General features: G+C 29.5%; 1 protein-coding gene across 6 annotated transcripts in view; it reads left to right on the top strand.

Moving 5' to 3' along the window:
• LOC102673995 (AT-rich interactive domain-containing protein 2-like) overlaps nucleotides 1-13,425 on the top strand; it is a 51,845-nt gene extending 38,420 nt beyond the window's left edge. For 2 of the 6 annotated variants that reach the window (XM_006617179.2, XM_031511202.1), the window contains 13 exons: nucleotides 2,251-2,723; nucleotides 3,334-3,848; nucleotides 4,167-4,555; nucleotides 4,637-4,856; nucleotides 5,172-5,562; nucleotides 6,659-6,970; nucleotides 8,039-8,242; nucleotides 8,323-10,217; nucleotides 10,331-10,490; nucleotides 10,601-10,759; nucleotides 11,050-11,127; nucleotides 12,176-12,267; nucleotides 12,497-13,026. In XM_006617179.2, the coding sequence (XP_006617242.1) occupies nucleotides 2,251-2,723; nucleotides 3,334-3,848; nucleotides 4,167-4,555; nucleotides 4,637-4,856; nucleotides 5,172-5,562; nucleotides 6,659-6,970; nucleotides 8,039-8,242; nucleotides 8,323-10,217; nucleotides 10,331-10,490; nucleotides 10,601-10,759; nucleotides 11,050-11,127; nucleotides 12,176-12,267; nucleotides 12,497-12,617 (5,009 nt within the window). In that variant the 3' untranslated portion in view covers nucleotides 12,618-13,026. Of the gene's footprint in view, nucleotides 1-1,707; nucleotides 1,730-2,250; nucleotides 2,724-3,333; nucleotides 3,849-4,166; nucleotides 4,556-4,636; nucleotides 4,857-5,171; nucleotides 5,563-6,658; nucleotides 6,971-8,038; nucleotides 8,243-8,322; nucleotides 10,218-10,330; nucleotides 10,491-10,600; nucleotides 10,760-11,049; nucleotides 11,128-12,175; nucleotides 12,268-12,496 lie in introns of those variants that run through there. The other 4 variants (XM_006617180.2, XM_031511201.1, XM_031511200.1 and 1 more) reach the window with 4 other exon arrangements.

Genomic DNA, 13,425 nt, shown 5'->3' with positions numbered 1-13,425 from the left:
TTTTTTTTTTTTTTACTTCAATAAAAAATAACGAAATGAATAATCGGTTTAAGAAGTAATTACAATTATTATATAAATATGATTCCGCAGATGAGTAAACGTATTAAATTAAATGTCATTTCCATTTTATTTCGCAATAAATCTGTATTCTTGATTATGATGATCACAATGATAATCGTTGCTTAGTTTAATTACATTTTTATTATATTTGAATGAATGATAAAATTAAAAAAAAAGATAGAAAATAGAAATAAAAAAAACATAGAATATATATAATTCGAAATTGTAATTATCAATAAAACAAATATTTTGAATATCTCGAACGATAGAATGATAAAATTAGGTCAAGATGTAGTGCAAGGAAAGTTCTGCGGTAACTCATAGGCCTGGAAGCGAATCTTTACTTGGCTAATCGAAGTCAACTCATTACTCCTGCCAAGAATGGCCTTTTCGTGTCGTTCTCGAAAGTGTCCTCAATTATTGCCAAGAATTATTATCTCACCACGGCTTTACTCATTTTCTCAAAGTGACCAACGATCTATTACCTGATCTTTTTTTTTTAACTGAAAAAAAAAAAGAAAAAAAATCAATATTAAAACATTATTATTGCTATAGTTTAAAAATATAATAATCATATAATAAGTAGATAACATATTTCTCATTTTGTGATATTAATTGTATAATACAGATAATTGTTTGAACAAAGAAAGGATAATTAAAAATAAATAGTGAAAAAAAATTGAAATGTGTTTGAAATATATATAATATAATATATCACATATTACATTAGACTCGTTGGATTTGACGATCATCACCTTTTATCACATCATTCAATCAAAGAGAGTAGAAAGAATCTCGACGAAGTACAATCTTATTAGAGGCTCTTTTTCTCGCCTTTTTTCGCGCGCGCATTTTTCGTTTTGCCTTATCTCCCGTCTCTCCTTTCTCACCTTCCGTCGGTAGATTCCGTAGTTTCCGGCAAAAAGTAGCATTTCTCCTGGGACGCGCGATATTGATCGCGGTTTTGCGGTTGAAAAAGATATTACCGCGATTTTGCGATAATATTGCATATTCCAGTTACTTCGTAGACTTTGCACGAGTCTCGTATGCTAAACTGTTAGAAAGAAACAATTTGCTTCCAGATCAAAGATTGTTGTGTGTGAAAAGCGTGCAATTGTAATCGATATGAATTATCTTTCGCGCTATTGAAAATTGCGCATGCGCATTATTTCCATCTATTTATAAAAAGAAAATGAATTATAATATTTTATTATTATATTATATTATAGAAATGTACAATACAATTAATATTAAATCAAAGCTTTTTTTTTTTTTATAGATTACCAGAAAATGCTCACATTATCAAGTTAATAAAAATAAAGTTAATTTTAGTTGTTGTATTGTATTCCGTAGTGGGTAACGTTGCAAATAATTAAGAGTGAAGGAATATTTAGTCAAATTACATTTTGTTATATCGTTTTCGAGTTGATGTAATCCAATTTATCGTAACAAAATTAATTATATTATAATTCGTTTGAAATTAAATTCTATCATTTGTTATTATATATTGTTATCATATATATATATATTATATATTTCCACTCCATCGATTAATTTTATTGTTTTGTAAAGATCTGATCTGATCATGTACAAGCTATTATACTCGTGATTTGTCGATCACACACCAGTTGCATGAGGCGACGCCTGTTAACCAATATCAGATATACGTGTGATTATAACCTTCCTTTATTCTCCTATATTTATTAAAGAATTATTTGCGATATATAATTATTATATAAACTTATAATTAATTAAACGATTGATAAAATGTAATATATCCATAAATGTTCCATTATTTAAAAAATCAAAATTACATTATAAAAATTAATATAATTAAAACTCTTTGCATATTAAAACATTATTGCATTCTAAAAAAATATCCAAATGTTAATTATATGATAAGAAGAGATCTTGTTTACACGAGATGATTAGATTCTCGTGAACTAAATTCGCTTCTTTCATGATCGTTATCTTAATCTCTTGTAATAAAACAAATTTTATTCTTAGTGCGATGCTTATTATCTACACTGTGCAAATTTAATTTTTTTTATTTTTCTTTTACTTACATTCCTTCAATGATCCTCTTTCAATTCTCTACCAATATATGAACTAACAATCGTATAATTTTTTTTAGAAAATAAATTTTTCACATGGATTAATAACAATAACAATTTTTTTTTTTTTTTTCAGAATCTCTTCGTGAATACAATGGCCTTTCGTCCGATCTTTATAAGCCATCCAACTACGATAAACTCGCGCTATCTCTTCTCTCGCCACTTCCCAACGAGCAAGACTTCGCCATCAATGTCTGCACGTTGCTATCGAACGAGGGCAAGCATATCCTACGCCTCGACAAATATCCTCGCCTCGTGAACATACTCTTGGCGCACGCCGGTGTCTTCGATTCACCTGGAACGCGGCAGCTCTTCATCGAGGTTTATTCCCGTGTGAGGAATTATTCCATCAACTCTTTCTGGTCGGACGTCCTCGACTCGCAGGACGTGATAGATCTTACGAATGAAAGAACGTTCATGAAGAAACCGACCACCGCCAGCCCCCAGACCTTCTCCAGGCGGAAAATATTGGAGAGGGAGAAACAGAACAAAAGCGCCGCGTCCACGGAGAACGGAGATGAGGCGTCAACGTCGATGGAAGTCGACGGGGTACGATGAAATAGGATACCGCGTGTCTTGATTATTGGTTGATTTTTGCCTTCTAAGAAATCTTCTAAGTGATTTCATTGTTCGATTTCCGTTTTTCCATTTTATTTTTATTTTCAAATTCGAAGAGTTTATTTTGTTTGAATTTGAACAAGACACATGATTAAGAATAATAGTGGTATGTAGTAAAATTAGTTTCTGTAATTTATAAAGAATGATCAAATCTTTTTCGAATTAAATTGTTTAATTTTTAAAATTAAAATTGTAGTATATTAGAGAGAGAGAGAGATAGAGAAAGAGAAAGAGAGATTGGAAATAAATCCATTATTTTTGGTTTCTCAATGAAAAGCTTTTATCATTATATGTTTACAAATTTTTAAATATTAATTCAAAATAATAATTCCCTTCTTCTTTCAGGATCCAGTTTTCCAGTTATCCATTTTTAAAAAAGTTTACAAGTTTTGAATCATATAAAATAATGGATTTCTTTCTTATTCTGTTAATTTTATAATAAATTTTCAATTAAATATGTGGAATATTAGAATATACTTTTCATTAATTTATTATAGAGATTTTGCATTTCATAAAATAAAATGTGTGTATATGTGTGCAGGCGATGCCAGACTGTTCGAGATTAGATCCTATTGGATCTCACCAAGATGAAACTTTAAGAGATCAAAATCAAAACTCCATAAAATTTGAGGAAGAAGATAAAGATTTGTTTTGTGTTGGACGAACATTGGGAACGCAGGATCCTTATGGGCAACGTGTGCTCCAAATAGCATCTATTTTACGGAATTTAAGTTTTACACCAGAAAACGCTGCTGTATTAGGAAGGAATCGATGTTTCTTGAGATTCGTATTACTCTGTGTAAGAGCGAGGTGGAGTAATCTGCATCAGCTTGGTTTTGATATATTAGGAAACATAGCAAATGAAATAGTCTTAAAAGAAGCTGGTGAGAGGATAACAGATGTTGTATTGTCATGTGTGGCAAAGGGAATTGAATCCCAAGACAGGTTTATTGTTATTTCCTGCTTGGAGGTGCTTAATAAAATTAGCCAACAAGATAGCAATGAAGAAATCGTTACGTTTGGATTAGAAGACAATGTATATGAACTAATATGCAGGTGAATTTTGTCTCCTAAATTTCAACACGTAAAAAATTTTTGTTTTTGAAATATATCTTATCATATTTTTATGACTTTTATTCTGAAAACAAATCTTTACATATATAGAAAATTTAAGAAAAATTTTCATAATGCATCTTGAATTATCAGTGCTAAAATATAACTTTTTATATCACTTTTAAAAAAGTGAAATAGAGAAATATATTTTCTAACTAAAAAAAATATTTAATTCTCTATAATTCTAATGAAATTATATAAAATTATAATAGTACAGTAGTAACAATTTATATCAAAATTCATATACATATTTATTTACAGATTTTTAGCTCTGAACGACATAGCTCTTTTAGTATATACCTTGGAATGCTTGTACGCATTGACTTCGTTAGGTGAAAGGCCATGTACTAGCGTCGCGCGGGTACGCGGAGCTATCGACACATTAGTTGCTCTTGTTACTGTAGAAGCGCAGAGTTACGGGCCGAAAGCTTGTATTTTGATGAGAGTTATCGAAACAGTGTCCACGGTAGCACCACCACCGAATGCTACTCAGAATACTACTCCTGTCACAGCTACTGCGCCAGCAGTAACAGTGTCCTCCTCTGTGCCAACAACTCCAGCTACAGTTACTGCAACGCCAGCTCCTGTTAGCCCAGCACCTTCGCGACCAACGACTCCAGCTGCAATTACAACAAAATCTACTACGCACAGTACATATAAAAATAATAAAACAATTTTTAGAAAAAAAAGGCTAAATAGATTAATATTATTTTGTTTATATCTATTTTTAGAAGCAGTTGAGACAAATAATTCGCTTCAGCAACAACATGCACATCAACAAATTATTCAAGAAAACGAGCAATTTGCTTTGAGTTGGTTAAGAGCTACTTTCGAACCAGCACAGGGAATCCGTATAGAGCAAGAAGAATTATACAAGAAATATCTTGGTTGCTGCACAAAGATTGGTAGAAGAGGTGTTATTGCTCCACTTCATTTTCCTAGATGCGTTAGGTAAATATTTGATTCTTTGTTGTATATAAAATTATTCTCTATTTAGTTTGTTTTCATTCGAGATTTTTCAGCAAAATAAACAATAAGATTTTTTTCAGAAGAATATTTAGTTTTACATTTATATTATAATATACATGTATATTATATATACAAAATGATCGATTTTATTGTAAAATATTAATATTCAATTGTAATTAAAAAAGCAATATAATACAAATATTTACAATATATATAATACAATATATATAATACAATATATATAATGCAATATATATAATATATATAATACAATATGATAGAAATATTTTTCCATAGATCTGTATTTGGTGGAAGCGTCGGACCAAATCCATTGAAAGGTGAAACAAGTGGTACTCAGTATTACGAAGGAATCCGAGTACGGGCCACATCTCCCCAAGTAACTTATCCGAGCCAAACTGCAGTTGGGACTAACACAGCTCCAATTCCAGCAGCCAACGCAACGCCAGTAAAGGTGCTTCCCGTACAACAGCGTACAATCAAGAGTATAAGTCCTGCTCCTGATAGCACGGCCCTAGACAATCCTGCATCTGGGCCTCCAAGAACCCCTGCCCCAGCATCGCCTATCCTTAAAGCCCAATTGTCTGCTCCACCAAAACCACCATCCAGTATCTCGAACACTGCAACTCAATCCCAAAATCCAGTCACCAAGGTTGATTCTAAAAGTCAGGTGGGTCCAAGTCCTAAGCTTTCTACCATTCTCTCTACCACTCATGACCTTGGTTCTTATTTTGGTTATGGTTTCACTATGCTGTCATAATATGGGCTTTTCTTAACAATATTACATTTTGCATGCCTCAAATCCCATCTATTCCATTACATGTGCATGCAAATAAGTAATTATGTGAACTTTGAAATCCAGATTATTGAAACATAATTTTCTAAAAAGTTATGTAAGTTGTAGATTTTCTTCTTTTAATAAAGAATTTATTTTCATATTTAACATATCTGAAATATATACAAATATATACAAATTCTTTTTTGTTTCAAATAAGTAAGATAACTTAACTGATTAAATTGATATATGATAAAAAAGATAAAATATAAATATGAAATATAAATATTATTTTAAATATGAATGACTACTATAAGTATTATTTAAAATGAATATTTTATATATATGTGTATTCAAATCAGATTTTATTAATATTTTAATTGTTATAATATATCGAAGCTTATTTTATATCTTATATTTTTATCAGTAATATCTATAATTGCAATTTTGGATAAAAAACTTTACTATTGCATGATCAACATAGATTTCTTATTTTTTAAGTATATATATTTTGATATTCTTCATGTAGATATAATTTCATAGTACAATATTTTTATTATCTTATAACAAGTTAATAAATTTTGTTTTTGATTAATTTCATTTGTTCTACTTCTATTCGTATCATGCTTAATAATAAACTGTAATAAGAATTTGTTTGAATATCATGCCTTATGAATTTCATAAAAAGCAAAATTACTTTTGTAGTTTCATTCATATAATTATTCAAAGTGATAATTAATAATAATTCATTGTCAATGCTGGAAATGTTTATTGCATCATTAATATGTATTATATATATAATATATCTAATATAAAAACTATTTTATAATATTTTATAATATACAAATTCAAAAAACATTATTATTATTTAATTAAATATTTAATTTTTTTATAATTTTTTCTAATTGATTTTGTAATTTCTGTATAAGAATGTTTTTGTTTATTCATGATATTTTGATGTTATAATTACATTATAATCATTGTTAATTAGGTGTCAGTATCACATCCTCACTTGAGTCAAGCATTGCTGTCAAGTGGCTCCCAAACACAACCACAACAACAAGTACAACAAGTACAGCAACAATGTCAAACTGTCCAGGTAGTTGCAAAGGAAGATAATCGAAGTGGTACTACATCCAGTTCCATAATAAAAAGCCTTCTGGCTACTAAGGTAACGGTTAGCAGCGACTGCATGCCCAGTACTGCTGCGACTTGTGTGTCTACCCCTACTGCCTGTGTAACAAACACTACTGCTAGCATCGCATCCAGCATCAGTGCCAACCAGCTAATAACCAGCAACCAGGTATCATTGTTGTACATTAACAATGAAAACAGTAGTACTTTTTTATATAGATAAGATGTTGAAAATGTATTAAGGACATATAAGACGGCGTTTCTGATTTTCTTCGGCGAAGATGATTTTCTTAAATGGAATAATAGAGAAATAAAAAGAGAAAGTAAAATAAATTGATAAATTTATTTAAAAACACATAGTATTTCTAATTAAATAAAGTTTTTAATAAATTTTACATTTATATTTGTATAAATTTTAAGTTATTATAAAAATGATTGATATAATTTATTATAGAAATGTTTAATATTCTATTAAAAAAGATTTGAGATATATTAATAAAATATATTTATTTTATTTCATGTTTTTTTGATACTTCTATTAAGAAAATCACTTTTTTTTTAAGATCATTTCATGCGAATCTGATGATAATCATGATTTTTATACGATTTTAAGCATTTTGAATTTAAATTTCGGAAAATAAATTTCAAAATATTATGCAACCATAAATTGTAGGATGGTTAAATAATTATTTTTTATTTAAAATAGAAAATTTAAAAATTTTATACAAAATAAAACATATTTATATGATATTGAAATATTATATTAAATATTATATTAATTAAAATTCAATATCAAATATAAAATAATTAAATTTGAATTTAAAATAATTTGTATTTGTAAAAAAAACCATTTTACAAGATAAGATTGCACTTAAAATTATATTTAGTGAATGTATGTTTTAACAAATTTAATTTCAAAAAGTTTTTTAATGTTTGTGTTCTGAAGTAGATATAAGTATTATATTTTGGTTATGCTATTTTCTGTTACTTTAAAAGATAAGATTTATATTTTACATTGGTTAAAATTCTTAAGTAATATTTAATAATGTGGTTATTTTTTGAGTTTAGAGTGACAATCAATGTTTTGTATTCTACTAACAAAAGCATGGTTTTCGAAATTGAAATATATTTTATTTTCTATAGTAATTAAGAAAATATAAAGTAATTTTCAAAAAAAAAAAAAAAATTAAAATAAATTCTTTTTTTTAAATAAATCTAAATTGTACAATTTTTATAGGTTGCGCAACGCCAACAACAACAAAGACTATTACAACAGCAATTAACTAATATATCGCAACCAACTGCAACTACAACTTTAACTGCAATACTCCCAAAGACACCTGTCAACTCAAAGCAAAAGCCAACTATCACACCCATTCCTGCCAAAAAAATACAAAGGCTCAATGGAGCTAAATTTATTATGACTAATAATTGTGACAAGGTACAATATGAACTTTATGAGAAATTATGAGAAATATAATTTTCAAATTTTACTGAGTTACTGATTTTTTAATTTTATAGACTGAAGTAAATGATAATGAAAATGTCAACCAAATACCAACATCAACAACTTCTTCCACAATGGTTTTAAATTCAACCGAAAATCACATATCGTCAAACATTAAAGTATGTCGGCCTCCAGCAACAACTATAACTACAGCAAATAAAGCTATTCAACGTTCAACTTGTACATCAATAGCTGAGGATTCAGATTCGACTAATAATTCTTTGGCATCCAGTAGTGGTATTGGTGGTAGTAGGGACTGTTCTGGTGTCGGTATAGAAGAAGATAATTCTTTGACAAGTTTTGAAGGAATTCTATTAAATGGTGCACCAAGTAATATGGATATCGATGCCCAAGAAGATTCATCAAAAGATTCATCTAGTATAACGTCTAAAGAGAAACCTCTGCAAAGTATGATGCTTGCAGATTTATTAGAACGGAAAGTTGATAAAGAGCCTATTTTGAATGGTGTTTTAGGAAAAAATTCGATTAATGAAAAAGGAATGGACTTAGTGGAAAATCACATTAAGAAAGTATTAAAAGAATCTCCTACAGACATTAAAATAAAAACCGAAGTAGAAGAAGGTAATGTTATACAGACAGAAGTTTCTGAAGATACTTTAATTGAAGCACCTAGAGGAATAAAACGAGCTGCTAGTGAGTCGGATGAAGTAGATGTAAAAAAAGTAAAATATTCTAATGGTACTATGTCACCTGATCCTGCTGTTGATTCGACCACTGCTGAATCCACTGTCTCGAGTATAAAATCTGAAGAACAGGATGATGATAAGGATAGTGAGAAAGCAACCGTATCTTCTACAGCCGCAAATCTTTACGCTGCTCTGGCTGCAGATTGTATAGAAGACGAAATTGACCTTGATGAAAATGTTACTGTAAATGTCCAAGAAGAAACTACTACTACGATAAAAGAAGAACCTCATATATTTGTCAATCAAATTAATCAACAACAATTATCTCAACAACAACAACAATCACAACCGACACCACAGCAACAGCCACAGCAACCGCCGCCGCAACCGCAACAACCACAACCTCAAATGCAACAACAACCACAACCTCATCCTCAACAACAACCTCAACAACAACTTATTGTCGCAGCACCTAGGCAAATAGTAGTACAACAAACAATACAATCGAATAATCAAGTTCTTATTCCAACTAGTGCAGTGAAAGGAAGGCAAGCGCAACCTCAACCACAGGTTTTATTGCAACAAGGAGCAGGAGGTCAATTACAATATGTTGTTTCTGGTGGCGTTCCTGGTCAAAATTATGTTTTAGCTCAACCACAAACAACATTGGTTCAAGGTCAAGCGCAGACTGTGTTAGTAGCTCAAACAACACAACAGCAGGGAACAGGTGCAAAAACGATAATTATTTTGCAATCTCAAGCAGCTGCCCAACCAACTCAGCAAAAAATGGTGGCCGTCACTCCTCAGGGACAGCAGGTTGTCGTTACACAAGTTTCACGTCCTATTTTGCAGAGTCCAGCACTCGGCAATATACCTCCTCCTTTGGTTCCAACGTCTGGTACAATTCCACAAACTTCAATAATAGTGAACAGTTCTGTAGCACAAACAAATCCAAATACAGTGACCGTTACAATTCCCGCGATGGCTCAACAAACACCAGTGTCAACGAGTGTGCCATCAAGAGTGGTAACACCAACACCAGCCTCTACTCCACCGCCTACAAGACCCACTACACCTCATCAAGCAGCAGCAACACATGGATTACCGACAAAGCAACCTGCTAAAGTAATAAAGACTGTCAGTTCTTCAACCTCTACTGAACCAGAATCTAAGCCATCTACGAGCCAGAATCAATCAGAAAAAACTATTACAATAAAAATTGATCCCAATGCATATTTATGTGAATGGCGAGGTTGTTTAAGGTAATTGATTTTTAATATTACAAAATATAATAATAATAATTTTAATTTGTGAAACTATTTTATGATTCTTAATTATTTTATCTTTATATATTTTTATTTTTATATTCGTAAAGGCAATTTAAAACACCACATGAAGTTTATCTTCATGTATGTGAAACACATTGTCCATCTGGTGGGGAGGAAATATTATGTCTTTGGGCAAGCTGTGATGCCTTGAAAAGACGAAGATTTTCATTGATGACACATTTGTATGATAGGCATTGTAATGCGGAAGTAAGTATAATATTATATATTTTTATAAGAATTTATATTTTTTTCAATTATAATTTTATAGTTATAGAAAAGAACTTTACTAAACATTAAATAATTTAATAATTTTACAGACAATGTCGATAAGAAGGAAACAATTAACGGTAACAGGCAAAACCGAAGTTTCTACATCGACACCGCCAACTCCTCATCATCCTGGATATGCACCGAATGCAGCATTCCATGCTATTAAACGGCACGCTTTGGAGTTTGTAAATCCAAAGGAATTAATGGTTAGTAAAATCACATAAATAATCTTATAAATCAAATGAATTATAATAATATAAGTAGACGTAAGTTAATGGTAATTTCAATAAAAAAAAAAACACAAGATACATCATAGGGATAACAAATGCACTAAAATTACTACGCGAGATAGCACATATATACTGATATCAAAAATACCGCGTTTAATGATATAATTTGTGTCAATATTTCGGAGAATCCTTTATAGTTTCACGGTTCATAGAGTCTGTTAAGTATTGTTAATGTAATGAAATTTCTTATTCTCTTGGCAAAGCAGCAAAGGCCAACCAAGCCCGCTGCAGCCACTTCAAGCTCTTCTTCTCCCAGACCTGGGCAAAATCCTCCACCAGAACAGGTAAAAACGTGTTCAGAAATTGAAAAAAAAAAGGATTCACGATTCACGATTTACAACCACAGCTCTTGTGCGTTGTTCCTGCCGCCTCTTTTTTTTTTGCGCTTAATTTTCTTTTGTTTTCGTAACATACGTTGTGGTTTCTTAATTTTTAGTTTCACGTTTTACGGTGTATACATATGTATTTTTTATTAGCATGTATTCCATTTTAGTTTCATTTCGTAGTTAGCGTCCCTGTATAATTTATGTGTTCACGCATTTGAAGTATATTCATGATGATGAAGGGTGCTGGGGTATAATATTTTAAGCAGCATAATGTAGAATATTTGTCGCGTTTTTTATCAAAATAAAAAATCTTTTTTTGTATTATAAACAGGTATTTAATTTAAATCTTCAATAAGAAAGGATATTTTTAAGGATGATTGAATTATCAATTAATAATTTTAATTACAAAAATGTATCTCGCAAATCAATTTTAAAACATTGTAAAATTTTAATATTTTTTTGGTGCTAAGTTTTGATTGTATAACGTATTTATTTATAATTCTAATTTAGCAATTTGTAAAAATTTATTTTTATTATATTATATTATTATAATAATGTAATAGCTTCTGATAAATAGGTGTTTAATCAATTTTTAAAATTCTTAAAGAACATTTACTTAATTAATTTTTTTCTGTGCCAAATTATTTATTATTGCATTCTAATTTAATATATTTTATATAAAAAAATAATATGACATTTGATGTAAATTTATAGTATAAAAATGAAATATCAGTGCTTTCTCTGAAATTTTCTATGATATTATATAATTTATTCACGCGACATCATTTCCTAAATCAATGTTACCATTTTGTTTTCACGATTGTATTTTACTAATGTTCAAAGCTATTGCAACTAATTAATTGAAACATCATTAAATAATTGTCATATCCTTGATATATTGTATTTGTTTTAGTGTTATTTAAGAGTGTGACTAGATTTTTTTTATATTTTATAAATAATTTGAACAAAATTATAAATTTTTAATTATACTGTAATTTTTTAACAGGATGACAACGAAGGTCCTGTGACCAAAAGTATTCGCTTGACAGCAGCTCTTATTCTTAGAAACCTAGTCATATATTCAACACATGGCAGAAGGTTTGTTTTTAATTAATTTTATTAATTTTAGTAAAAAAAAAATTATTAATAAGATATAATTAAATGTACATAATTTTTTCTATTATTTCTTAGAATAAATTCTATTTTCAAATGGAAAATGATTTTTAGATTATGTAAGAATCTAAAATTACATTTTTTTTTTCTGTGTAGTTTAATTATAACCAATCGTTATTACATTTAATAATATTATTTATGTTTTGATTTTCAGACATCTTAGAGCGTACGAACCACATTTGGCAGGAGTCGCATTAAGTAATGTCGAATCATCAAGAACAATCGCACAAGTTCTGTATGATATGAATGATCAAAGCAGCAGTAACCATAGGTGACCTCTTGAACCAGGCCTCTAAAAGAAACCTTTTTCATCCTGCGAACAGCGATCAATTCGTTTATTTTGAATTTTAGTGTAAAGTGAAAGAACAAAAGAATGATAGGAAAGTTGGCAAAAAGTTTGCAATTAATTGCAAAAGAAATGTGCTTGTGCATTATAAGAAAAAAAAGAAAGATGTGAACAGTAAAGAAGATGTACTACAAGAAAAGAAGATACGGCAATGTTCCATAATTATTAAAGAGGCCTATACACTTACGAGGCAAGTCGATTTGCCGATTTAGACTATAATAATGTACTGTAACTAGTTAACACGAACGAAAGACAGTAGTTGAAGTGATTACAGATCAGTGATAAAAAAAAAAGTAAAACAAGATAATATTTCAAATTTAATATTAATATTTATTTTCTCAACAAGAAGCGGAAGAAATGTTTTTAGTAATCGTGTACAAAAAATGAAGGGCGAAAAAATACTTTATGGACGTTATAGTTAATTACAATCAATATTATATTATTATTATATTATATTATATTATTAATTATTATTATTAATATTATTATTGTATGTTTTTCATAAGTCAACCACAAGAAAACCTAGAATGTAAAAAAAATCTTTTTATGAAATGTATTTGTTAGGAATTTATGATTTTGCTTATATAATTGCATATTGCAATTACATGGCTATATTATCGTCTCTCTTTTGTTTTATTATCGAGTAATCTTATTTTGTCAAGATAATGTTGGTAAGGTATCACATATAATGTGATGATAATAGCATATTCCGGCCCAAATCTATCATGTAAAAAAAA

Source organism: Apis dorsata, unplaced genomic scaffold (genome assembly GCF_000469605.1).
Source record: "Apis dorsata unplaced genomic scaffold, Apis dorsata 1.3 scaffold_293, whole genome shotgun sequence".
Lineage (NCBI taxonomy): Eukaryota > Metazoa > Arthropoda > Insecta > Hymenoptera > Apidae > Apis > Apis dorsata.
The sequence above is the reverse complement of the archived record's forward strand: the minus strand, read 5'-3'. Positions and strand labels throughout refer to the sequence as shown.